Source organism: Dermochelys coriacea, chromosome 10 (assembly GCF_009764565.3).
Source record: "Dermochelys coriacea isolate rDerCor1 chromosome 10, rDerCor1.pri.v4, whole genome shotgun sequence".
In the NCBI taxonomy this organism is placed as follows: Eukaryota; Metazoa; Chordata; order Testudines; family Dermochelyidae; genus Dermochelys; species Dermochelys coriacea.
Genome location: NC_050077.1, coordinates 33,154,940 through 33,178,867, shown reverse-complemented (window position 1 = coordinate 33,178,867; position 23,928 = coordinate 33,154,940). Strand labels below are relative to the sequence as shown.

At 51.3% G+C, this 23,928-nt stretch overlaps 1 protein-coding gene across 1 annotated transcript in view; it reads left to right on the top strand.

The window, feature by feature from the left end:
* The first annotated feature begins 320 nt into the window (after nucleotides 1–320).
* C10H16orf96 (chromosome 10 C16orf96 homolog) overlaps nucleotides 321–23,928 on the top strand; it is a 30,561-nt gene continuing 6,953 nt past the window's right edge. Inside the window, exons 1-9 of the mRNA XM_043493992.1 lie at nucleotides 321–1,023; nucleotides 7,393–7,497; nucleotides 8,607–8,687; nucleotides 10,757–10,843; nucleotides 11,854–12,007; nucleotides 13,893–13,978; nucleotides 20,111–20,221; nucleotides 21,505–21,579; nucleotides 22,801–22,965. Coding sequence (XP_043349927.1) covers nucleotides 601–1,023; nucleotides 7,393–7,497; nucleotides 8,607–8,687; nucleotides 10,757–10,843; nucleotides 11,854–12,007; nucleotides 13,893–13,978; nucleotides 20,111–20,221; nucleotides 21,505–21,579; nucleotides 22,801–22,965 — 1,287 coding nt within the window. The 5' untranslated portion in view covers nucleotides 321–600. The remainder of the gene's footprint in view (nucleotides 1,024–7,392; nucleotides 7,498–8,606; nucleotides 8,688–10,756; nucleotides 10,844–11,853; nucleotides 12,008–13,892; nucleotides 13,979–20,110; nucleotides 20,222–21,504; nucleotides 21,580–22,800; nucleotides 22,966–23,928) is intronic.

The following is a 23,928-nucleotide window of genomic DNA, read 5'->3' as shown; positions in this document are numbered from 1 at the left end:
TGAACACTCTTGCTCTGATGGAGGGCATCCCGGGGTGTTTTACTCAGTCTAAGTCTCCTGCCAGAGTGGGGGGATTTGCCTTTGCCAGCAGTTTGTATTTCATCCCTAGGAGCCGAGTAAAATCCTGGGTGCAAGAGAGACGAGCATGGAATCTCAAGAAAAATCCCTCGGTAACCAGCCACAGTTACCTCACGCTCTCAACAACCGGGCTCTCCTGCTTCCAAGAGCACATTCCTTTACTCCTCTACCAGGTGTCACTGTGCTTCTGATTTTCCCTGGTCCATGGCCAAACAGCAAAGTGACTCACCCCATTTATCACCATCTTGCCACGTTTCTTAAGTTGTCCATCTCCTTTCAGATCTCAGCACGTTCCTTGGTATCCTAGCAACCAGCAGAAACTTTCAGAGGAGAACTCAGACCAGACCGATGCTCCCATAAGCCAATCACATGCCCATGGCCGTGACTTATTAACTTTAAGCCTATCACAGTGTGTTATTGTGGATCCCTAGGACGACTGGTCCTGGGAACTAACCTCACTGTATCAAGGCCACCTCAGTGGTCACAGCTGCTGGTCTCCCAAGGTCAGAGACTGAACGAAAAATGAGCTTCTCCGTAACGTTCGCAGAGCTGGTGAACATTGCGATTGGCACACCTGAGCTCGGCAATGTCAACTTCAATGCCCTGCATGTCCTGCTACATGGCCTGCTGGAGCACCTCCAGCTCCAGGATATCAAGAAGGAGATCTCCTCGGAGGAGAGGGATTTTCTCCAGGCTGCCCCTAGCTTTACAGCGGAAGGCCAGGGCCAGGAGCAGGTCCCCCTGGAGAGGAAATCCAGATCGCTCTTTCACCAGTTTCAGGAAAGGCTGACAAGGATTGAAAGTCAGCTGATCCAGCTGAATAATCCCCCTACCACAGCACAGCTGCTGGCCCGGAGCCAGCCCTTCAACAAGCCCGCTGAGGAAATGTGGCAAATGATGCAGTTGAAGAAGAAGATGGAAATGAACGAGGAAGGAATGACTAAGGTGAGACAGTACTGCTTTGGGAAAGCTCCTGCTTCCCTTCCCTCAGGTCTGTCAGGGCCAGATCCTCACCAGGTGTAAATCGTACTGCCTACAGCTCCTGCCACTGACATACCCAAGGCAATGTCCTGACAAAGCCAGCTAGAGGGGGTGTCTGGTTCACAGGAGCCCAGAGAGTGCAGTTGGGAATCATTAGTCCATGGACTCTGTGGGGAAATGTCTCCTAGGAATCTGATCAGCACTAATGCAGGTTTATCTAAGCAGGTTACAGCCCAGTTTGGTCCAGCTCATAGAGGAAGGATCAAACTGAGTTAAAGAGCACTGGTTTGATGTGGTCTATTTCATAGCATGTGCAGGAGAGGACTCCCTCAGACTGCTGTTGATCCACTTCAGGCAGAAGATGGGACACCCAGACCTGGGTTTCAGTCCCTGCTGCCCTGGAATAGGCTCTCGTTATGCCTGTCCCAGCAATAACTCACTTGGGGGTCCCTCTTGTGTCCCAAGAAGTCCATTTCAGTTTTGCTTTTGACTCCACTGGGAGCAGGGTCAAGTCCTTAACAGGCCGGTGACCCCCGAGAAAGGTCCCTCCTAGACCTTCCCCACAGCACATTTCAGTATTGATAGGTCATTACTGTGATCCAAGGTCCTCTATCCATCGACACACCATGCCCCTGGTAAGGCTCTGCACTGGAGAAGGAAACCAGAGAGCCCGCTTCTCTGCTGCCCCACACCTTGTGTTATCATTGATGGCAGGGCAAGGCGGGTATAAAACGCCACTGAATCAGAATGGTCTCACATCCCTCTGCACTGGTGGGAATGACTGCTCAAGGTGCAAGGCAATGGGGAATCAGGCCGCAAGATACATCATCTCCTGGCCTGAGCTAAAGATTCACACAGCCATTCTGGAGACATGGGTTCAAGGGCAAGAGTGCAGTGTTAGCTTCCCTGGGAAGACAGGCCGAAGAGGAGACTTGAGCATGTAGTTAATTGGCAGCCCCTACGTGCTTTGAGTGACATTACTGAAGGCAGAGCTGGAAAAGAACTAGGAGAAAGACAGTTCCTTTGGAACCTTCTCTTTATCCATCACTACTGTGTTATTTCATTATTAAGTACTATCAGTTTGTCCTGTCCTTCACAGATGTAGAGGGAGTCAGACCCTGACCCCAGGAGCTTATCTGTCACTCTCCAGGCAAGGAGGTACAGCCTGCATTATCTAAAACCTGATACTTTTTAATTCTGTTCTCTGATGTTAAATCGACGGGCTTAACCCTGGAAGACCTCATTCATGTTAAAAGGCCACATTGTACCTAGAAAACGTGTTGCAATTGCACAGGGAATTTCAGTTTGCTCAGAATGCAGCTTATTTTGTTGTTAAAGTGCAGTATGTCACCCTGATATGTGACCAGGTAAAAACAGCATCATCTTCTAGCCATGACTGCTTAGTGCTTTCCCCTCCCCTCTGTCCTGCAGAGCCAGCTCGGCTCTGGGAGGGGTTGTAGTCCACACCTCCGCCTGCATCATCATCAGAGCCTGTGAGGACATAATTTACCTGCAAAATCCTCACTACTGTTGCTACTGATGTGCAGAAGGAAGGAGCCCATTGTAACTCTCGGAGCCCACGGGGAGGACACAGCACTGGCAGAAAAAAAAATCTTTGTAGTTGTAAACAGAGCCCACTTGATCTGGCAATTAGGACCCCATGATGTGATTGTCACCACGTCCCTCCCCGGAGCAGAACCACATGCTAAGTTCTTCATTTACTGGCTCGGGAAAGGAATTTGAAAACACAAGAGTCTAACTCCTTCCCAGCATAGTCAGAGAAAACCCCTTCACTCAGAGCTCTGCACAGACAGAAAGCAGCACAATTAGCTCAGCGGTTGCTGCCCAGCCAGAATCCTCCATTCCCCATCCTCCCATGGTCCTCTTGGCTTTCTGTCCAGGTAGCACGTGCTAGTGTCCTTTCACCATCTGGGCAGGCAGTTTACCCCCGATCAGCATTGTTGTTCCAGGAATGTTGGCCTGAACAGACTTGTTCAGTCTAAGTCCAGTCCAGTTGCCTTGTTAGGGTGTAGTTGAGGCCGTGAAACAAGGAAAAGTTGTGAGCTCCCTAAGCACCATCTCCTTATCCTGTTCCTGGTCAGATGGAGAGGGGCTTTACTTGGCCTTCTACACATGGTCTTGTCAGATTAGCGGCCAGGTTAGCAGCGATGGGGGTGCCAGTGCCTCTGGGTCAGGTTAGTGGGGGAGGGAGTGCTGGTGCCCCCTGAGCCAGGACACTCATCCCACCTACAGCCCTTGATGTAATCCTTGGTCTGTCTCTGCAGTTCCCCTTCAGTATCATTCATTTCCCTTTTGGGAAGGGGTGTGTGGGGGTTACCTGGGGGATGAATCTGGGCTTTCCCAGAGGAAATGCATAAGAATTGTCCTGTATTCCCCACCAATCCCATGGCTCATGGGCTGCGATGCCCCTAGCAGGAGGGGCAGGCTGGCTGTAATGGGCTGTTCTGTCCTCACATGGGTCCAATGTGCTGTTGCAGGGTCATTCTCCTGCCTCCTTTCTCCACTGGTGACAGAGATTCACTTCTGTCCACTTCTTCTCTGCGTGCAGCAGCACCTCCATGACTCTAACTCAGCTGCGAGGGTTTAGAAACAGCGTGAGCAGGAGCACACAGACCGTCGTGCCCTAAGCCGGGGAAGGAAGGCCACCTGGTAAGGCCACCTTGGCAGAGCATGCACTTCTTCCCCATGGCTGACAGATGGTGCTGCTGTGCCAGGTGGGGCAAGAGAAAGGAGTAAAACAATGGGGCAGTAGGAGAACAAATAGTGTAGACCTACACTACCCCTGCATATGGTACCAAAGGGTCAGCATCGGAGTCTGGCAGCTGGCAGATGTCCCTTGTACAGGCACATGCCAGGCAGCAAATCACATCAGTTAGTTGTCCCTCTGAAGGGGCACACAGCCAGTACACCAGCAACCACATATCATGGTGCTAAACATACAAAGAAACAAGGAGGCCACGTGGCAATGGTCTCAGCACTTGTGACAGCTGGCTGGGGCAAATCCAGGCTCCCCCCAGGGCTGACCTGAGCAGGGGGCATGTTTGAAAACATGGCCTATTTTCTTAGTCTGGATGTGGCCTTAAAGGGCCCTGCAAAGCCTTCCAACTGCAGCTTGCTGGGATGTTGCAAGGGCCAGTGAGGGAGCCACCCCACAGCATCGGTAGCCCAAGGCCTGTCCCCTAGTGGTGCCATGGGGCATATCCACCCCAAAAGGGCATTCCCCAATTCACAGGCCAGCTGGCTGGCTGCAGAGGGGAGCTGCGCACTCCTATAGGATGGGGGCAGTCCCCAGCATGCAGGGAGTTCTAGGAGGGATTATTTCCCCCCCCCCCATTGTGCTGTGGGGAAGCACACTCCCTGGCTTCCAGAGCTCTCCATGGGATGGGGCTGTTCTGCATTGCAGACTCATCCTGGTGGGGATGGGGGATTGCCAAGCAGTGTCAGAACTCCTTGTGTGCACACACCTGCCCCCTCCCTAGCGTTGCCAGTTTTGGCTGGACATATTCCTGGATGTTTCATCACATGACATAATCTGTAATTAAAGATTAATCTTTAATTCCTGGAGTCTCCAGGACAATCCTGGGGAGTTAGCAACCCTTCCTCTCCCTGTGGTGTTCCTGTCAGGGCCTGAGAGACACTGCATCAAGCGTGAGCTCGGAGCACAAGCTTGGACACGTCAAGATTGGCTCATGCTCAGCAGCTCAGCTCGCGAGTCCTGCTGTGGGGGCTCTGTTAACAGCAAGCGGTCTCCCAGGCACCCCGGCCAAGTTCGAGTCCAATGTGCTCCGTTGCATAGGAAGCACTGGAATGCAACAGGCAGTGTCTGCCTCTTGGAGAGATGGGCATTCCCCAAAGTTAACTGCCCCTGGGTCCGAGCACTGTGGTGGGCCTGGCACTGGGCCCTCTGGACCTGGCAGGGCAGCAAAGCAGTGAGCTCCCGGAGAGCGCTCGGTTCTCCCTGTTCCTGATGTTTACATCTACGACGCAGGAGCCACCCAGCCTGCATTGGGTCTGACAGGTCAGAGTCAGAGCCTTGAATTGCAATTGGAATTGAAGAGAGAGCCAGGCTGTATGCCGCCCTTGCACTGCAATCAGGGCAAACCCACACCCTGCTGAGTGCTGCCTGCTGGGTCAATCCGTTGGGGCCGTTGCTAGCTTGCACAACTTAACACAGCCTCCAGGCAACTCTAAGTTAGGCTGGGGACCAGCCCAATGTCCAGCCAGCCCTGGGCTGAGCTGTGCTGTACAGTCCTTGGTCATAGCCGAGGACTGGGGCCAGAGACAGCCTTGCCTTTGGATTGCCGGGGCCTGATTCTGATCTCACGGGCTCTGATTTCACACTGGGTTACTCTGGGGGAGTTACTCCTGATTTACACCAGCGTGAGAGAAGAATCAGATCCCTGCCTCTAGTCACGGAGGGCTTGTCTACATGGGAAGTTTTACCAGTGAATCAGTCAGTTATACCAGTCTGATCCTACATGTGGCTGCTCTTATATGAGCAGCTTTTTCAGTTTTGCTTTAATCCCTTCCCAAGCAACATCAATTGGGTGGTCACAATCCAGGCCCCACTTCCCTACTCCTTTCAGGGGGGCTCTGCCCTTTGTGGGCCTCCTTAAGTCTCTCCAGTTGGGGGATCACAAGGAAAGTCACAGACCCCACACACACTCTGGGGGTGGCAAATCTACAGTGCTGCCAACAATCCAGCACACATGCGATGGCTCTGGCTGAGTCTATGAGGCAGGCTCAGCCTGTCTGTCTTACCAGGGAGTCCGCTGTACTCTCCTTGGGGCAGAGGAAAGGTTTCCTGTCTGACAGTTCCCTCCACAGCTTCAGGAGTCACTCCTAGGGCAATCCCACTCCTTCCCCTCACTGACTGCAGCTTCCTCCCTTTTAAAGGTCTCCTCTCCTCCCTGTCCTGTATGATTGACAGGGCCAGAGGGGTGGAGGAGTCCTGCTCCCAGGACCTCTCTGGCCCCTTCCTCTGCAGCATGGGGTCTCTGCACCCCCCTCACAGCTCTGTTGTAAAGTATCCAGGACCTGATTCTCCTCTGACCTATAGCAGTTCATACTCACCGTGATGTATGGGGCTGGACTCTCCCCCATGGAGCCATTTACACCTGTGCCAACCAGGGGTGACAGCACGGAAGGGTCTCGCTTGGTAGCATTTTAGACCCACATTGCATGAGTGTAAATGATGTCACAGAGCCTCAGCAAGGCTCAGCCCTCTTCGTTCTAGCTCCAGCAGGCTGACGGAAGAGAGCAAATCCCTTCTGGAAACTAAATTTGGGGATTGTTTTTAGGCAAAGCCTTCTGCTGGGCATTCTGTACATGAAAGACTGCTCTGCATGGACTGAGTCCTGAGGGAGTCCCCAGGGGAGAACAGCCAACAGGCTGCCTCATCCTTATAGTCAATATCACAACTGCCAGAGATGGCTAACACCTCTTAGGGCACAGCACTGCTCTCCTAGGGGTCCTGGTAGAAGATGTAAGGTCTGATTCTCATTTGCATGAAGACCTCTTCACACTGCTCTGCCCATGGTAAGGCCCCTTACAGTGCGAGGAAACCAGTGACTAGAGAGGAAATGAGAATTGGGCTCATAGAGGCTGAACTGAATCAACCCGAGTGATGGAATGGATGCTCGCCTGATCACAGCCCGGCACCCACAGGATAAAACTGGAAGCCAGATTTCCATTAGGGAGGCATGACTATTCCAGCTGTACCTGAGGAGAGAACAGGCTGTGACAGAGTCAGGAGAGCCCGGGGCTCATTGAACCACTCTTCATCACTCTCCAGCAGTTCTCACCACCTGATAGGTGCTGTTTGTGATAAGTACATGGTGCCAGGTAAGGAAGCAGACCATTCCCAGAGGCCCCCGAGGATGTATTCTGCCCCAGTTTAACTGTGGCCATGCTTTAATTTCTGCAGGATGGACAATGTGACCTGGGAGTCTCCCACAGAGTTTGCCCCAGTTGCCCTTTAACACAGAGGTGTAATCCATGGAAACTACAGATCCTAGCATCTAATGCTGCATCTTGATCTCAGGAGAGGCTACTTGGCTCCAGATAGAACATTGTTTTCTGGGCCCCTGGAGTCTCCACAGATGCTCTCTGGGTTAAAGAAGATGTTGGTTGGCTGTAGTCGGCAGCAAGTTGGGTATGGCCCTCTGGCGCCAGGGTGGGCAGAGTGTGGGCTCCTGCGTCATGCCAGGCTGACTGTCCATGCAGAGTGCTCTTGGCTTGTTTCCAGTCCTGCCCAGTCTGCTTCAAGCTGGTGCTGACTCCTTCATTTCCCTGTCCTCTTTGCTTCCTCAGGCCATGAACATGCTGCAGGATCTGCTCACCAACATCTACTCCCTGCAAAGCACCATCAACACCTTCCAGGAAGAGCTGGGGATCTTGAAGGATAACTTCCAACAAGTACATATGTCTGCCCATGGCAAAGGGGCAGCTGGGGGTGTTGCCCTTGGAGACCACTCTTGGCAAAGGGGCGCCCTGATGACTCAGTATCACTGCACTGGCCTGCAGGGAGTCCGGCTTCCCTGCCTGTGCTCCTGCTCCCCATAGCAAAGAAAAATGATGGGGGTGGGGGTTGGAGTGAGACCTGGGTGCTCTGATGGGAGGACACAGGAACAACAAGCCTCCCCACTGGACAAAATTAAGTAGCCATGAAATCCTGAGTCCAAGCACAGCCCTGAGATCACTGGCGTGCACACTCTTGCTACAGTGCTGCTGACATCCTTCCAAGGCTGCTCCACGGGGCTCCTTTCAGACTTTGGTCCATGCTCTTCCTTGTCGAGCCAAGGCATGAGGCCTGGTCTCCCTTGACAGAGTTGGGTGCTGACATGTAGCCAGAGGCTGCCCCCTGCTGGGATTGTTTGACATGCTTATTGTCTTTCAAGCAAGCCAGTTCCCCTTTCCTGCCTAAGCCCCTCTGCTTTGTTCCCTGAGGGACCCTTCCCTCCAAGGCCCTGTCCCCCAGCTCCCGTCCATCCAACCAGTGAAGCCAGGACACAGCGTCCTTGGCCAAAGGCATTCCTGAATTACCCCAAGGGGACCCGCTGAGTCTCAGAGAACACTGCCTCTCCATCAGAGGATCTGAGCTGCTAATGGGAGGAGCCCAAGACTGCCTGGCTCCGCCCCAGTGCAGCCTTTTTCCAGCCCTCTCATGCTGTGTGTAACCACAGACATCAGTGAGCCTCAGCTAGCCCCGGGCACGAGGCTCATGTGCAGTTAATCAGGTATTCCCTTGCCACTCCAGAGCCAGGGTACAGGCTGGAGTGTGGAGCTGGCAGGATGCCACTGGCCACTCATTCCCTCTGCACATTACACCATAGAATATCAGGGTTGGAAGGGATCTCAGGAGGTCATCTAATCCAACCCCCTGCTCAAAGCAGGGCCAATCCCCAATTTTTGCCCCAGATCCCTAAATGGCCCCCTCAAGGATTGAACTCACAACCCTGGGTTTAGCAGGCCAATGCTCAAATCACCTAGCTATCCCTTCTCCACCAATGTGGTTTGTTTAACAGGTCAGCATGGATGAAATGAGAGAGCGGCTCGCGCAGCTGGATCAGCAGAGCCAGCTCATCCAAGCCATCCTGGACAGGCTGGTGAGTGGGGAGATTCTGGGAGTCAGAGAGAACCTGCTGGTAAAGGGCTTTGGAGAAGGCTCGCACACTCAGGGAGCATAGCCAGGAGGAGCCAGGCAGGGCTGCAACAGCCAGTGAAGGAGCAGTGGAGCCTGCTCCAGCCTTACCGTGGGCATTGGCCCCTTCGTTTGGGAACCTCAGGAGATAAGCTTTTCAGATCCTTGTGCAGGGTGCGAGCTGCCCAACTCCCCTGGCCACTCCGCTCAGCCCTGCAGAGCACAGGGATTAGAGATGCTGCATTTTTAGTGCCCTTTGCATAGACACCAGAGCGTGGCCTTTCTGAAGGGTTAGTTACGCCGCTCAGTTCCATACCATGTGGTGCAGGTGACCAGTCCCACAGCACTATCTGTGCCCAGCGCAAGGGAGCAGCTCACAAACAACCCAGGGCTGCAAAGGCAATCCAAAGCAATCTTTAGAAACAATGGGCCAGATCCTTAGCTGGTGTATAAGGGTTCCACTGACTTTGGCGGAACGACGATGATTTACACTAGTGGAGAATCTAGACCAACAAGTTCACCTCCCCGGTGAAATCCATCTCCATTCCCTAACTAGTTGAGTGGCTGTATTTGTGATAGCATCTGTAACAAACAGCTCAACTAAAGAGCAAGCTAGGTGCAGTGTATAATATACACAGTCTCATGGGGAAGTCTTTATGCCTGGTCAGTCCAGATGCATAGATGTCGCCAGCTCAGTAGCCATATTACCTGTGTGCTCGTTGGATCGGAAGCCGGGCTTTGTGCGGGTGAGCAGCTGGCAGCACAGCCAGGCCTCTATACCAAAGGCTGCTCGGTCAACATTCATTCTGCCGCTTCACAGCGTCCATTGGCAGTGGGGGAACCGACTTGTTTGGACCTGCCAGCACTGGCCTGTGTCCCGCTGCTGCTGTGCTCCGAGGCACAGCAGGTGCAGCCTGAGAGGAGGGCAGCCTGTAGTATTGGTGCACCCTGCCTGTCCAGTGCAGGTAGCTGTAAGTAGGGTGCCCACAAGAAGGGTGATGGAGGCTCCTGCTGCCTTCGCACCCAGTGGGTGAGTGTGTGGAGTGTATCCTGTCCTCACTCCACCCTCTGCTCCTGAGAACGGCATTGGCCTGGGGCCCTGGCTACTGATCATCTGCAGTAACATCCCCTGCTGCTCACAAGTCGTAGCAGCCATACTCAGTCCATGGCCCATGAGCCACAAACGCCTTTTCTGGGCCTCACATTCTGCTCAGAATTTGGCAGCTCAGATCAACTCTCGCTTTGTCTGGGGCTCGTGGGAGGGCAGTTGCATTCGGCACAGCATCGCTCCCTGCAGAGCCCCATGCATGGCAGCGGGTGGTGGGCGATCGGCCTGCCGGTTGAGGAGGTGCTGGCTGGGGAAGTGCCTGGAGAACTATGCAAGGGAGGCTGGCTCTAGAGCCTGCTAAGGGTGTCACTGCGCAAGGTGTGCACTGCTGTGTGGGTGCTGTGTCCCAGCATGCCTCTCTGGTGTGACCCCCGCTTGTGCTTACTAGCAGTGATGACCCCTACACATACTGTGCAAGAGTCTCAGGTTCCCCTCCCACTCTTCTCTTATCCCCTTTGCAGAGAACCACCTCCAGCTGCATCCCTGAGCAGTGACATGCACGTTGGCCTCTCCCTGCCTACCTGCCCCCAATGGACCACCCTCAGGCACCTTACAAGGCCACCGGTTCCTAGGGCCAGTTTTCTCTCCAAACCACTTAAACTTGCAAAATGGAGCTGACAATCTCCCGGGAGCAGGCTGCCTAATGAAATTCCTGGGGCTGGAGATCCCCGGCAGACAGGCTCTATCATGGTACTTCCACACTTCCAGTCCCAAGTGGAACCTGAACTCCATGGCCATGTGCAAGGGAAAGATACTGTGGGGATGATGCCATTGCTGAATCTGCTGAGAGGTTTGGGTCTGGCAGGGGGCAGGATTGGGTTTGTTCCTGCACGCCCTGTCCCGGATTGCCTATCCCTCACTCTGATATAAAGTTCAAAGCTATTCCCCTCTGATGTGCAGTTCCTTTTCTCTTCCTCTGCATGCAGGACAAGATGCAGGCACAGCTGAGTTCTTTCCCCGAGCAGGTGGACATAGTGCAGTGGAGCTCTCTCTTTGATTCGCTTGCTGATAAGGTAGCTGCAAATTCCCACCTGCCTGGTGGACCTTATCCTGAACTGAGGGCTCACTCGAGGGAGAGTTGAGCAGAAGCATCTTGGGAGCAATGAGAATTGTGTTCCTGTGTCCATCACGACTCTTTGAATGGGGCAAGCCACTCCCTCTGGATTTGCTGTGTGTTATTGTTCACCATTTGATCAGATTTTAAGAGCCTGCAGGGTGAGGCAGGGCTACTGTACTGATTCATGCTGAGATCAAGATCATGTGAGTCTCATCACTGATCGGCTCCAATCCAGGGCACAAGAGGGTTGGTGTCTCTCTCAGAGAGGGAAGAGAATGCTGCAAAGTTGAAGCCTCTGGACTCTCAGGGTGTGCTAGGTCACAGTAAACTCTTCTGCCATCACACACACTCACCCTGTAACCCAGCAGTCTATGCCCTCTGCTGCGATCAGCTCACCCCTTGATGACCACTCCTCAGCACATCCAGTAATGCCGCCAGGGGATTATTGCAGGGGTTGGTTATAATCCTCAGCCAATCGCTCTACTCCCTGTGCTACTGGGCCTCTGAAATCTATGGGGGACCTCTAGCAGCCACAACCCTGCACCCTGGAGTGTAGCAACCAGCACCAGCCTGCATCCTCACTCAAGACACTCCTGAGCCCACACACCAAAAAGGTTAGCCCAGATACCTGGCTGATCTGAGCTCCATAATGTGGGTGGTGTCATGATTGATGCTGTAAAGGGATGAGTGGGATCAGTGTCTGTATTAGCCGACTCCTACGGTTTGGGGAGACCGGGTGAATGGCTCCAGTGTGGGCACAATTCTCAAAGGCAGAAGGAGATTGCTGTACACTGGTTGCTGTTTTGTTCTTCCAATAGCGAGAACTTGGAATCTGCAAACATGACCCAACTGCCCCAGCCAGTCCCCCGCATCCTCCCCACCCCCAGCTCTGATCAGCACTCCCTTTCTGAGCTGTCTGCGGGAACCAACCTGCCCTAAAACCAGCGTGGGGGTGTTTTCTTTCAGAGCCCCTCAGACCCAGTGCCCAGCCTTGACTCAAAACGGGACACAGTCAGGGAGGCCCTTGGCAAGCTGTGCCAACTGCCGGAGAAGCATGAAGCCTTGGGAACCCGTATCAGCCTGCTGGAGAGTGAGCTCAAGCAGCAAGTGGATCACCTAGGTGAGGCCCCAGCATCACGCTTCGCTCCCATCCCTGGGTTGGGCCTGTCTTCCAGGAGAAATCCGGGGCCTTAGAGGACAGCAAGGGCCCAGACCTGACTGGGTGCAACCAGCTCCTTCCTACTGGGCAGTCAGAGCCACTGCCTGGAGGGACACAAGTGAGACTGGACAGCCTGCCAGTCCTGCAGAGCCGAGCCTGGCTCTGGGGGAGGGGAGTCAGGGTCTATTCGGTGGGTCCCAGCCCGGCTCCAGGAGAGGGGACCCGGGGCAGGGAGGGTGTCTATCCGGCAGGGCCCAGCCCAGCTCCACAGGAGGGGAACTGGGGTTTGTCCCTGCAGGGCCCAGCCCAGTTCTGGGGGAGGGGAAGCCAACTCTCAGAGAGGCGGAGCAGGGGACTATCCCGGCTTGGGGCTTGAGCATTGTCCAGAATTCAGCATCTTTCTTCCTGCTGGTGATGTTGGAAGCAGAGGGAGCCCAGCCCCGGGGGAGCTCACAGGGTTGGGAGCTGGGAAAAGCATCTTGCCTCCTGAAACGTGAGGAGGTCGGGTCTGGACTCAGAGATGCAGTAAGTGCGGGAGCTAGGCTTGCCAGATGTCCTGTTTTCAACCAGCATGTCCGGTTGAAAGGGAGCCTGGACAGTGTCCAGTCAATACATGTAACAGGACACCAAAAGTCTGGTTACCATGGGCGGTGGGGGGAGGTGGGGGGTGGAGTGCTGGGTCATCAACCCACACCAGTCCCTGCTCAGCCAGGGCCACCTCCTACCTGCATCTCATGGGCAGGCAGGCAGCAGGTGTCATGTCAGGCTGCAGCTCCCATCCCAGTCCTGAGACAGAGGAAGCCCAGCTAGGGGGGAAGCGGGTGGAGAGAATCAAGCTATGAGGAAGAGGGATGAGGGAAAGAACTGAGCAATGGGGAGTGGGGGGAAGAGGAGTGAGTGGGGGCATGGCCTCTAGGGAACAGGTGGAGCAGGGGGCGGGGGGCGGGGACTTGGGGGAAGAGGAGGGGCAGGGCTTTGGGAAAGAAGAGGGTAGGGGGTGAGGCCTCATGGGAAGAGGCGGGCCAGGGGGGGTCCAGTTTTCAGAAATTAGAAAGTTGGCAAACCTAGCAGGAGATCCCTACGCCAGGTCTACAGTCTGTCTGCAGAGCTGAGTTGCCCTTCCCTAGTGCTGACTTGCCAGGGAAGCATTGTTCTTGCAGTGAGGCTGCTCTCAGCAGGAACACCCCACCTTGGATGGGGGTTCTTGGAGGGAAGCCCGAGGGCAGGAGGACAGAGTGCTAAAGCATTGAGAATTTCCTCCAGCTACCACTGATGGCCTCATTAGTACCTACAGCAGAGCTGGGAATGCAGCCTGGACTGCCATGTCCTCTGGGGCTCACCCCATCCATTCCCATCATCCTTTATCCCACAGATGGTGACTTATCTCCAGTAGCTCTGTGAGGCATTGCCTGATCTTGAATTAGCTTTAATGATGGGCTCCCACTATGAATCCAGGTCTGAGTAACCCCCAAAGGCTTCTCTGTATTTCAAGCAAACCTTCCTTCCATGGTTCCTTTACTGCTTGAGCCATTCAGGACCCTGCCCTATGGAGAACCATGTACATGCTATAATTGGGGGGCATTCTCTCACCTCAGCTCTAGCACACTGGTGCAGCTCACCTGGGACTGGCAATATTGGGAGCACTAGTGTAGACAGAGCTCCAGCATCTTCATCCCTGGATGTGCCCAGAGCAGGACTGGGTGAGCCAGTGGTAGAACCGCTGGCAGCTGGACTACAAGACCATTGCTGGCAGGGATGGAGCTGCGCCTGTAATGTGACAGTGGTGGGGGAATTCCCTGGAGCTCTCCGTGCAGACACAGCTTTGGTGTCTTTCATTTGGTTCTAGCCAAACTTGGGATCTCAGATGACGTAGCTGCAGATCTGGAGAGAATGAAAAATGAAATAAGCAGCCTACAAAGCAAAGAAGACAAGGTGATCTGGGTCCAGGGCTGTGCGTGTTTGTCCCAAGATAGCACTGTAGCTCAGAGCACATCTTATTTCTCTCATGGTCTCTTACAATGGCTACAATGAGAGTGGGGAGGGACCTGGAGCAGAATGGGGCATAGATGCAGAAATGGGGTGATTGCAATGGTAGTTGTGTTCCCTTGCCTACGTGTGCATGCATGCCAAGTGCCCTATGTAAGGGCATTCTCTATTGCATGGGCACAGGGTGTGATATGCTAATGCTCCCATGTTACAGTGTTACTGCCTCCTGTGTACCCCCTTGTGGCCCGGGATGGCTATGCAGCTCCCTCAGTTTCCCCTCTTCAGGGCTCTGTATTAAACTTCACACAGGTTTTTTTATCCAGTAATGCCCTTCCATTGAGGCCCGTTTATTGACACAAAACTCAAAACAAAACTCAGGCCTGGGGGCTTTTCTTCTCCCCCTTTTCCCCTGGGGTCTGCTCTGGGCAGCTCTTCCTTGCCTTGGCTGGCCACTCTGGGTGGAGTCAGCTCTCCCTGGCCCTCAGCCTTCGTCAGCCCTTTAGCTCTGGCTTTCAGGCCCAAACCTTTCACCCTGGTCAAGGATCTCCTGCAGGCACCTCCTGCTTTCTGACGCCTCTGTCACAGCTTCCTCTCCCTGTTTCTTTTTGTCTTTTGTTTGGTTTTGATGCAGCAATCATACGAGTCTAGGACCGCCACTTTCTTCATTCTTTTTTTGCCAGGGTATTTTTTTTTTATATCTTTGCACTGAGTCTAGTATCCTTGAGAAAACACAGTAAGGCTTTTGTTGCACTATTCCATTTTCCTGACATTCTCACTAGTTCCTTTGATTCCAAGCCAACTTAATTTTTCATAAAGAAACTTACTTTCCATAGACAATTACCCACGATACCATAGAACACAATCAACAATTTCTTTGGTTTTGCAACATTACACAGCCCATCTTTCTGTCTTTTTAATATGTTTAACTTATTATTTAAGGCACAATGACATGTTAACCCCCTAAAAATGACTACTCCACTTTTTCTGGCATGACTGCAGAGCATACAGTAGAACTTCAGAGTTACGAACACCAGAGTCAACCACATACCTCATTTGGAACCGGAAGTACACAATCAGGCAGTGGCAGAAACCAAAAAAAAGAAGCAAAGACAGCACAGTACTGTGTTAAACATGAATTACTAAAAAAAAAAAAGGGGAAAGCAGCATTTTTCTTCTGCATAGTAAAGTTTCAAAGTTGTATTAAGTCAATGTTCAGTTTTAATCTTCTGAAAGAACCACCGTAATGTTTTGTTCAGCGTTATGAACATTTCAGAGTTATGAACAGCCTCCATTCTCGAGGTGTTCATAACTCTGAGGTTCTACTGTAGTATTATCTTCCATTTTTGAGCATACATCATAGAACCTTCATCTTTTTGTTTCTTTAGTCCATAAGTCTCGCCATTCTTTTGTGAGCACCTTCATGACCACACTCTTGTCTATATAAGTGTATTTTAATATCCACCTCCTTGTTTTTTAGAGCATGATTTGTCATCCATCTCATTTCCTGGTATTCCCATATGCACTGGAATCCATGCCATTGTTACACAGATAGCTAGAGCCCTGGACAGATACAAAATTTGTATCCAGATCCGATCCACAAACGTGGTCTGCAGCTATCCGCAGCTATAAAGTGGATATCCTCAGATTTTCCGGGCTTTACAGGTAGCACACATTATTTCTGGAGTTAGGAACGTTACTTCACTTATTAGTCATTTCAGCTTTCTGAAGTTCCTGTTCTGATTGTCATTATGCCTAACAAGGAATCAGATAAAATTACAACTGTAGCCAGTCGCTCAGCTCTAATTCAAGTTAGTGCCAACATTACCCCATTAGTTCAGCTGTCAAAATGGCACATTATTCAATAGCCTTTTAGATATCTGGGTTCCAAGACTAGAAACACAGAAGACTGTTCCCACTGTACCCACGTTGTCATCTTTTGATCTGTCTGTATAGACTTGGCAAAGCTGCCCCCATTTTCCATATGTAAATGCAGAAATGTCATTGGTCATAAAATGTTTGGTTTTTTCTTCCCTCATTTTTTCTTTTTCATACAATTCCAAATCCACAAACGGGGGAATGATTGTCCAGCTATAATTGGACTTCCTATGACTAAAAAATTTTCATTCTTTCCATTTGTCTTTTGTACATGTCACCTTTACCCGTTTTTTGTCCCTGATAATATGAGGAAGTCTGTGAGATTCCATATTATTTTGTCTAATAAGCTCCCAGCAACCCTCACAAATCTGTACTTTTATTTTCATGATTCCTTTTACCTTTGCCCAAAAGGTTAGATCTAATAGTTTCATCCTTAGATTTATAGGTGTTTCTCGAGTGGCTAATGGCAGCGCATACTCTAGTGGGGTTATCATTACACCACATGTCAAGCAGAGCTTGAGCCTGAGTAGTTCCAAATTTCTAAGAATTGTTTTTGAGGCTGAATCAAAAGCTTGGCATCTGTAATCTAAAACTGGCATCCATAAAGCTCTCTATATCATCATCAGTATCTTATCTGTATTCCACTGGTTTCCAGGTTTCAGAGTAGCAGCCGTGTTAGTCTGTATTCGCAAAAAGAAAAGGAGTACTTGTGGCACCTTAGAGACTAACAAATTTATTAGAGCATAAGCTTTCGTGAGCTACAGCTCACTTCATCGGATGCATTTGGTGGAAAAAACAGAGGAGAGATTTATATACACACACACAGAGAACATGAAACAATGGGTTTATCATACACACTGTAAGGAGAGTGATCACTTAAGATAAGCCATCACCAACAGCAGGGGGGGGAAAGGAGGAAAACCTTTCATGGTGACAAGCAGGTAGGCTAATTCCAGCAGTTAACAAGAATATCAGAAAGAAAAGGAGTACTTGTGGCACCTTAGAGACTAACAAATTTATTAGAGCATAAGCTTTCGTGAGCTACAGCTCACTTCATCGGAAGCTGTAGCTCACGAAAGCTTATGCTCTAATAAATTTGTTAGTCTCTAAGGTGCCACAAGTACTCCTTTTCTTTTTGCGAATACAGACTAACACGGCTGCTACTCTGAAACCTAAGAATATCAGAGGAACAGTGGGGGGTGGGGTGGGAGGGAGAAATACCATGGGGAAATAGTTTTACTTTGTGTAATGACTCATCCATTCCCAGTCTCTATTCAAGCCTAAGTTAATTGTATCCAGTTTGCAAATTAATTCCAATTCAGCAGTCTCTCGTTGGAGTCTGACAACAACAACTCTGACATCATAATCAAAAAGGCTGACAAAGGAGGTGCTGTCATCATCATGAATAGGTTGGAGTATGAACAAGAGGCTACTAGGCAGCTCTCCAACACCACTTTCTACAAGCCATTACCCTCTGATCCCACTGAGAGTTACCAAAAGAAACTACAGCATTTGCTCAAGAAACTCCCTAAAAAAGCACAAGAACAAATCCGCACAGACACACCCCTAGAACCCCGACCTGGGATATTCTATCTGCTACCCAAGATCCATAAACCTGGAAATCCTGGACGCCCCATCATCTCAGGCATTGGCACCCTGACAGCAGGATTGTCTGGCTATGTAGACTCCCTCCTCAGGCCCTTCGTTACCAGCACTCCCAGCTATCTTCGAGACACCACCGATTTCCTGAGGAAACTACAGTCCATTGGTGATCTTCCTAAAAACACCATCCTAGCCACTATGGATGTAGAAGCCCTCTACACCAACATTCCACACAAAGATGGACTACAAGCCGTCAGGAACAGTATCCCCGATACTGTCACGGCTAACCTGGTGGCAGAACTTTGTGACTTTGTCCTGACCCATAACTATTTCACATTTGGTGACAATGTATACCTTCAAATCAGCGGCACTGCGATGGGTACCCGCATGGCCCCACAGTATGCCAACATTTTTATGGCTGACTTAGAACAACGCTTCCTCAGCTCTCGTCCCCTAATGCCCCTACTCTACTTGCGCTACATTGATGACATCTTCATCATCTGGACCCATGGAAAAGAAGCTCTTGAGGAATTCCACCATGATTTCAACAGTTTCCATCCCACCATCAACCTCAGCCTGGACCAGTCCACACAAGAGATCCACTTCCTGGACACTACGGTGCTAATAAGCGATGGTCACATAAACACCACCCTATATCAGAAACCTACTGACCGCTATTCCTACCTACATGCCTCTAGCTTTCATCCAGATCATACCACTCGATCCATTGTCTACAGCCAAGCGCTACGATATAACCGCATTTGCTCCAACCCCTCAGACAGAGACAAACACCTACAAGATCTCTATCATGCATTCCTACAACTACAATACCCACCTGCTGAAGTGAAGAAACAGATTGACAGAGCCAGAAGAGTACCCAGAAGTCACCTACTACAGGACAGGCCCAACAAAGAAAACAACAGAACGCCACTAGCCATCACCTTCAGCCCCCAACTAAAACCTCTCCAACGCATCATCAAGGATCTACAACCTATCCTGAAGGACGACCCATCGCTCTCTCAGATCTTGGGAGACAGACCAGTCCTTGCTTACAGACAGCCCCCCAATCTGAAGCAAATACTCACCAGCAAGCACACACCACACAACAGAACCACTAACCCAGGAACCTATCCTTGCAACAAAGCCCGTTGCCAACTCTGTCCACATATCTATTCAGGGGATACCATCATAGGGCCTAATCACATCAGCCACACTATCAGAGGCTCGTTCACCTGCGCATCTACCAATGTGATATATGCCATCATGTGCCAGCAATGCCCCTCTGCCATGTACATTGGCCAAACTGGACAGTCTCTACGTAAAAGAATGAATGGACACAAATCAGACGTCAAGAATTATAACATTCAAAAACCAGTTGGAGAACACTTCAATCTCTCTGGTCACTCGATCACAGACCTAAGAGTGGCTATACTTCAACAAAAAAGCTTCAAAAACAGACTCCAACGAGAGACTGCTGAATTGGAATTAATTTGCAAACTGGATACAATTAACTTAGGCTTGAATAGAGACTGGGAATGGATGAGTCATTACACAAAGTAAAACTATTTCCCCATGGTATTTCTCCCTCCCACCCCACCCCCCACTGTTCCTCTGATATTCTTGTTAACTGCTGGAATTAGCCTACCTGCTTGTCACCATGAAAGGTTTTCCTCCTTTCCCCCCCCCGGCTGTTGGTGATGGCTTATCTTAAGTGATCACTCTCCTTACGGTGTGTATGATAAACCCATTGTTTCATGTTCTCTGTGTGTGTGTATATAAATCTCTCCTCTGTTTTTTCCACCAAATGCATCCGATGAAGTGAGCTGTAGCTCACGAAAGCTTATGCTCTAATAAATTTGTTAGTCTCTAAGGTGCCACAAGTACTCCTTTTCTTTTCACTGGTTTCCAGCTACCCTTTTAAGTAAGTTCATCCAACTTTTACACTTCTGTATGATATTATCTATGGGACCTTTCCAAGTTAATTTATTATCAAACACTACTCCAAGGAACATCAATTTTTGAACTGTCTGAATTTTTTCACCATAAAAAAATAAGTCCCATTCTTCCCAAATTTTCTTCCTGGTTAAAAGCATTTCCCTGGTTTTTGCAAGTGAGAATTTCAATCCCTAATCATTTCCCCACTTGGAAATACTCTGGAGTTTCTCATTTGTCTTTCTATGGTTACTTTACGTCTTTTTGCTTAGTCCCTAGAGCAGTCATCTGCGAAAAGGGATGTACCTGTTCCCATCTGCACACTTTCTTGTTCCTCTCTGGCTCTTTATAGAGACTAGCTGCCCTCTACCAGGCCCCATTTGAAAGGCTGTTAGTGAGGCACAGGTGGGCTGGACCAATTCCCTCCTAAAGGGTCCCATCCACCCTGTATCAGCTTTACTCTATGAAATCCAACCATTAGCCCCCAGCAAGGTCTCATCCTTGCAAAGCTTCATGTTTCACATTTGAACCATCTGGGTGTTTGGGGAATGCCTGATGCTAGAGCATCTGAAAGCCGGGCGTTGGCTGGGCAGCCTTAGCTCTAGAAGGCATGAGGTGGCGATCGCTGTGCTGGGTGTCTGAGATGGCACCGTGCCTTGCTCTCCTCAGGGGAGTGAGTTTCGGAAGGACTTGCTGGCCCAGGTGCAGAAGCTGAAGGAGCAGTACGAGAAGCTGCAGAAAGCCTCGGAGAGACTGCTGAGCAGCATGGGGGATTTCCAGGTAAGAGCAAACCCACTGCAACCTTCCAGGCACCCCCCCAAGGAGGGGTCAGGGGAAGGCAGCAGGGCGCAGGGCCCCTTGTGTGTGCCTGACCAGCCTTGCTGGGTGTAGAGCCTCCTGCACCACCATTGGGGAGGACAGCGCCCACCAGGGCACCAGCAGGGACAACCTTTGGCTTGCCCCCCATGTGGGGGAAGCAAGGGGGGAAGTGCCTTTCTCTTCCTCACACACGCATGCTAGAGCCAGCAACAATCTGGCACTAACCAGGGAAAATTCTGGGTCCCTGATCCCAGGGGCTTTCCCTCAGGAAACTGGCCTCTGGCTGGTTTGGGACCTCAGAGGGATCAGCGGCGGGAGGGGTTAAATAATTTGTATGAGGTTTACCCTTGGGCCCTTCATGACTTGTGGGATGCCACATGTGCTGTGTGCACCAGGCATGACGGGAGAGCTGCCCAGATTTTCCAGAAGGCACTGGGACAAACACAATTAGGCAGCTTGGTGGGGCTGCAGCACAAACATGGTGGACGCATGGTCGTGCGGTGAGAAAAACGGCAGAGCAGATGCAGCTAAGGCCGTGCTCCTTGTCATTGCACCTGGTGGGAACACCACAAACCCCTCTGTGCCAGGGGGTAGATGGGGCACAAGGTGTCCAGGTGGGTGGGGAAGTGACATGGCTCAGTTCTTGCCACTCATGGCCACAGACCATGGGATGATTTGTGACCCTAGCATCCGCCACCGCCCTGTGGCTTCGTTGGCCCTGAAGTTCTGTGCTGACTGTCCCTGCCCAGGACTGACACATACAGGCAGCTTGACATGACAGGAGAAGAATGAGGCAGAGCTTCAGGCAGTGAGAGACTAAAGAAGCGCAGTCTGTTTATCTTAACAAAGAGAAGGTTAAAGAGTGACTTGATCATGGTCTCCAAAGGTCTACGTGGGGAGGAGGGTTTCTGATCTAATCCAGCAGACACAGGTAGAGTGAGAGAGACCCAATGTCTTGAGGCCAAAGCTAGACAAATTCAGCCTTTTTTTTAAATGAGGGAATTACTATTGACACAACTTGCCCAGGGACCTGGTGAATTCTCCATCCCTTGAAGCTTTTAAATCATGATTGGACATCTCTTTGTAAAACAACTGCTCTCACTCAGCCCCTAGTTCCTGGGCTGGACACAGGAAGGTGAGATTCTCTGCCCTGGGTTATACAGACTAGAGGATCATACTGGCCCCTTCTGGCCTTAACATCTAGGAAATGCTTGACTACAACAGTGTGTTTTGCCTGCCCACAGAACCTGCGGATGATGGTTCAGCAGCTGGACCTGAATAAAGCAGACAAAGCCCTGCTGGAGCAGGAGATGAATGTGGTGAGTGGAGATACTCCCTGACACCGATCTCAGGGCTAAGGTTTATTCCCTTCTCCCCCATAATATGTTTGGCTTTGCAGTACAGGGTCAAGCTCGGCGCTCACTGCACAAATGGCCCAGGCACAGAACACATTTCTCCCGATGGTGCTCTTGAACTTGCAGGGCACCAGTCTAGCACTTATCCCACCCCATGTGGGCAGGTCCTGGAGCTTAGGAAAGAGCTCAGGAAAGGATCCAGCAAAGGGAATAAATCCTAGCAGCTGCAAGCCCGGTGCCTGGACCTTAAATTCTGATCATGGTGCATAGAGTGGCCCAGCCTTTCCCTGGGGATCTCAATTAGTCCCGGGTGCTGCTCTCCTTGCAGGCTCGCAGGGGGTACTGCGACCACCTGGTCTCAGAGCAGAAGGCATTCCCTCTGCTAGGACTGAGATAAATTTCTCAGTTTCTCTAATTCTCTCTCTCTCCTGCTGTGAATGGAGCTGGGTCCAGGCAGCCCTTTGAAGTGTAGCCTAATCACCTAGGAAGGAGGAGGAGGATAGGTATCTCTGTTGCTTTAGGACCAGGGCCTTAATGCTAGGCATTTAACCCTTTCTGTTTCTTGCCTGGTCAGGGACACCACCCATCTCTGATTGAGCCCCAGGGATCTGCCCCTCTTTTCACCCTCCCGACCTTAGCCTTGCCCTGCCACCACTGCCTGTCTCCTGGGCAGTCCCATCCTCTTCGTGATGGGATGGGAGCTCTCAGCACCATGCAGGGATTGTACAGCACCTGGTAGAACTAGGGCAAGAGAGATGGGATCCTGCAGTTGGTACCAAATCCAGGTCTCCCATTATTATAAATCCCCCCTCCTCACCGCCAGTCTGGGCCTCTGAGGCTTGAGGAACCTTGACCAGCCTTAAATTGTGGCAGAATTCCTCCAGAAACCGCTTCCTTTCAGCCCCTCAGCTCAAACTCCTTACAATGCCTTTGCCCACATGCTAAACCCAACTCTGTCCTTAGTGATGCTGCACATGCAGCCTACACAGAGCTCAGCAACCTCTGCTCCCGAATTGCAACCCCCACCACTTGCACTGAGGGAAAGTCCTAGCTTGTAGGGTATCTTCTTTGTAGGCTGCAGCCGTGTGGCAGGGGCAGTGGAATCCCAAACCCACCAGGTCTGAGTCCCTGCATCACAGCCACTTAGGATGGGACCAGCCCTTTAAAATGCTGCCTCTCCACTAGAAAGCAGACAAGAGTGCACTGGAGGCCATGGTGAACCACGGGGAGCTGCAAAGCGCCACCACTCAGCTGAGCGAGATGATGCAGGATCTGCTGCAGAAGATGTCCCTGCAGGACAAGGATTGGCAGAAGGCGCTGGAGAAGCTGTTCAGTGACATGGACTCCAAGGTAGCAGCTTCACCGGGAAGGGAGGGAATGGTCAGCACGTGAAATCACTACACTCCAGAGCAAGTGGGGGGAGGGGCCTGGGGTACAAGCAGCAGTTGAACAGGGTGTAAAGCACCATCAGCCTGATCTTCCTTTCACACCATGTAAATGGAAAGACTCCGAACTCTGCTGGAGTGAAACTGGTGTGAGACCAGGATCACTCTCCCTAGTGCCCCCCTTCCCAGCATCCAGCTCCCTGGGTAAACAGCATGCTTCATGAGGACAGGCCGACCAGCCCCTCTCTGTGTGAGGGGCAGGGGCTCAAGGCAGCATGCAGGCCAGGCCCAGCTCTGTTCCTCCCAGGTAAATGCAGTCACTCCCAATGGCAGCAGGATCTGGCCCACATACTCCCTTCTACCTCAGGGCTGCTCTGAGCTCTGCTGCCCTGGCCCCAGGGCACTAATGTGGCAGGGGTCTCCCCACAGAGGGAGTGTGCTGCCCCTGCTTCTGAGTCTTGTGCTGATACTTCACTGAGGGATCCATTCAGCTGACACAGAGACGGAGAGGAAAGGGCACAGGCCTGGGCTCCATTCTCTAATCACTGCTGGCAGCACTGTGCTCTGATGGGCTTATCTGCCCTGCCAGCAGCTGGAAGGGACTGATTCCATCTTTGCTTATTGTCTGTCCCAAAACCCTGATTTGGGGTAGGCAGAAATTGCACTTTTCCTTGTTCACCTTCAGTCCGGACTGACTGATTAGGCTCAGGTCTTCGCTGAGGGTTTTGTTGTGTCCTTCCATTGAAGACCCACATGTCAAAATATTGTCCATGGAAACTATAGCTCTATGTGTGTTCGTTAACAGTTCTGCCGTCTTTCTGTGAAAATGTTCAGGTGCACTAGCAATCCCAAAAGGGAAACTTCATATGCAAAATTCCCCAAAGGGTGTGATAAATGTACTCAGTTTAGCACTTTCTTTGGCTAAAGG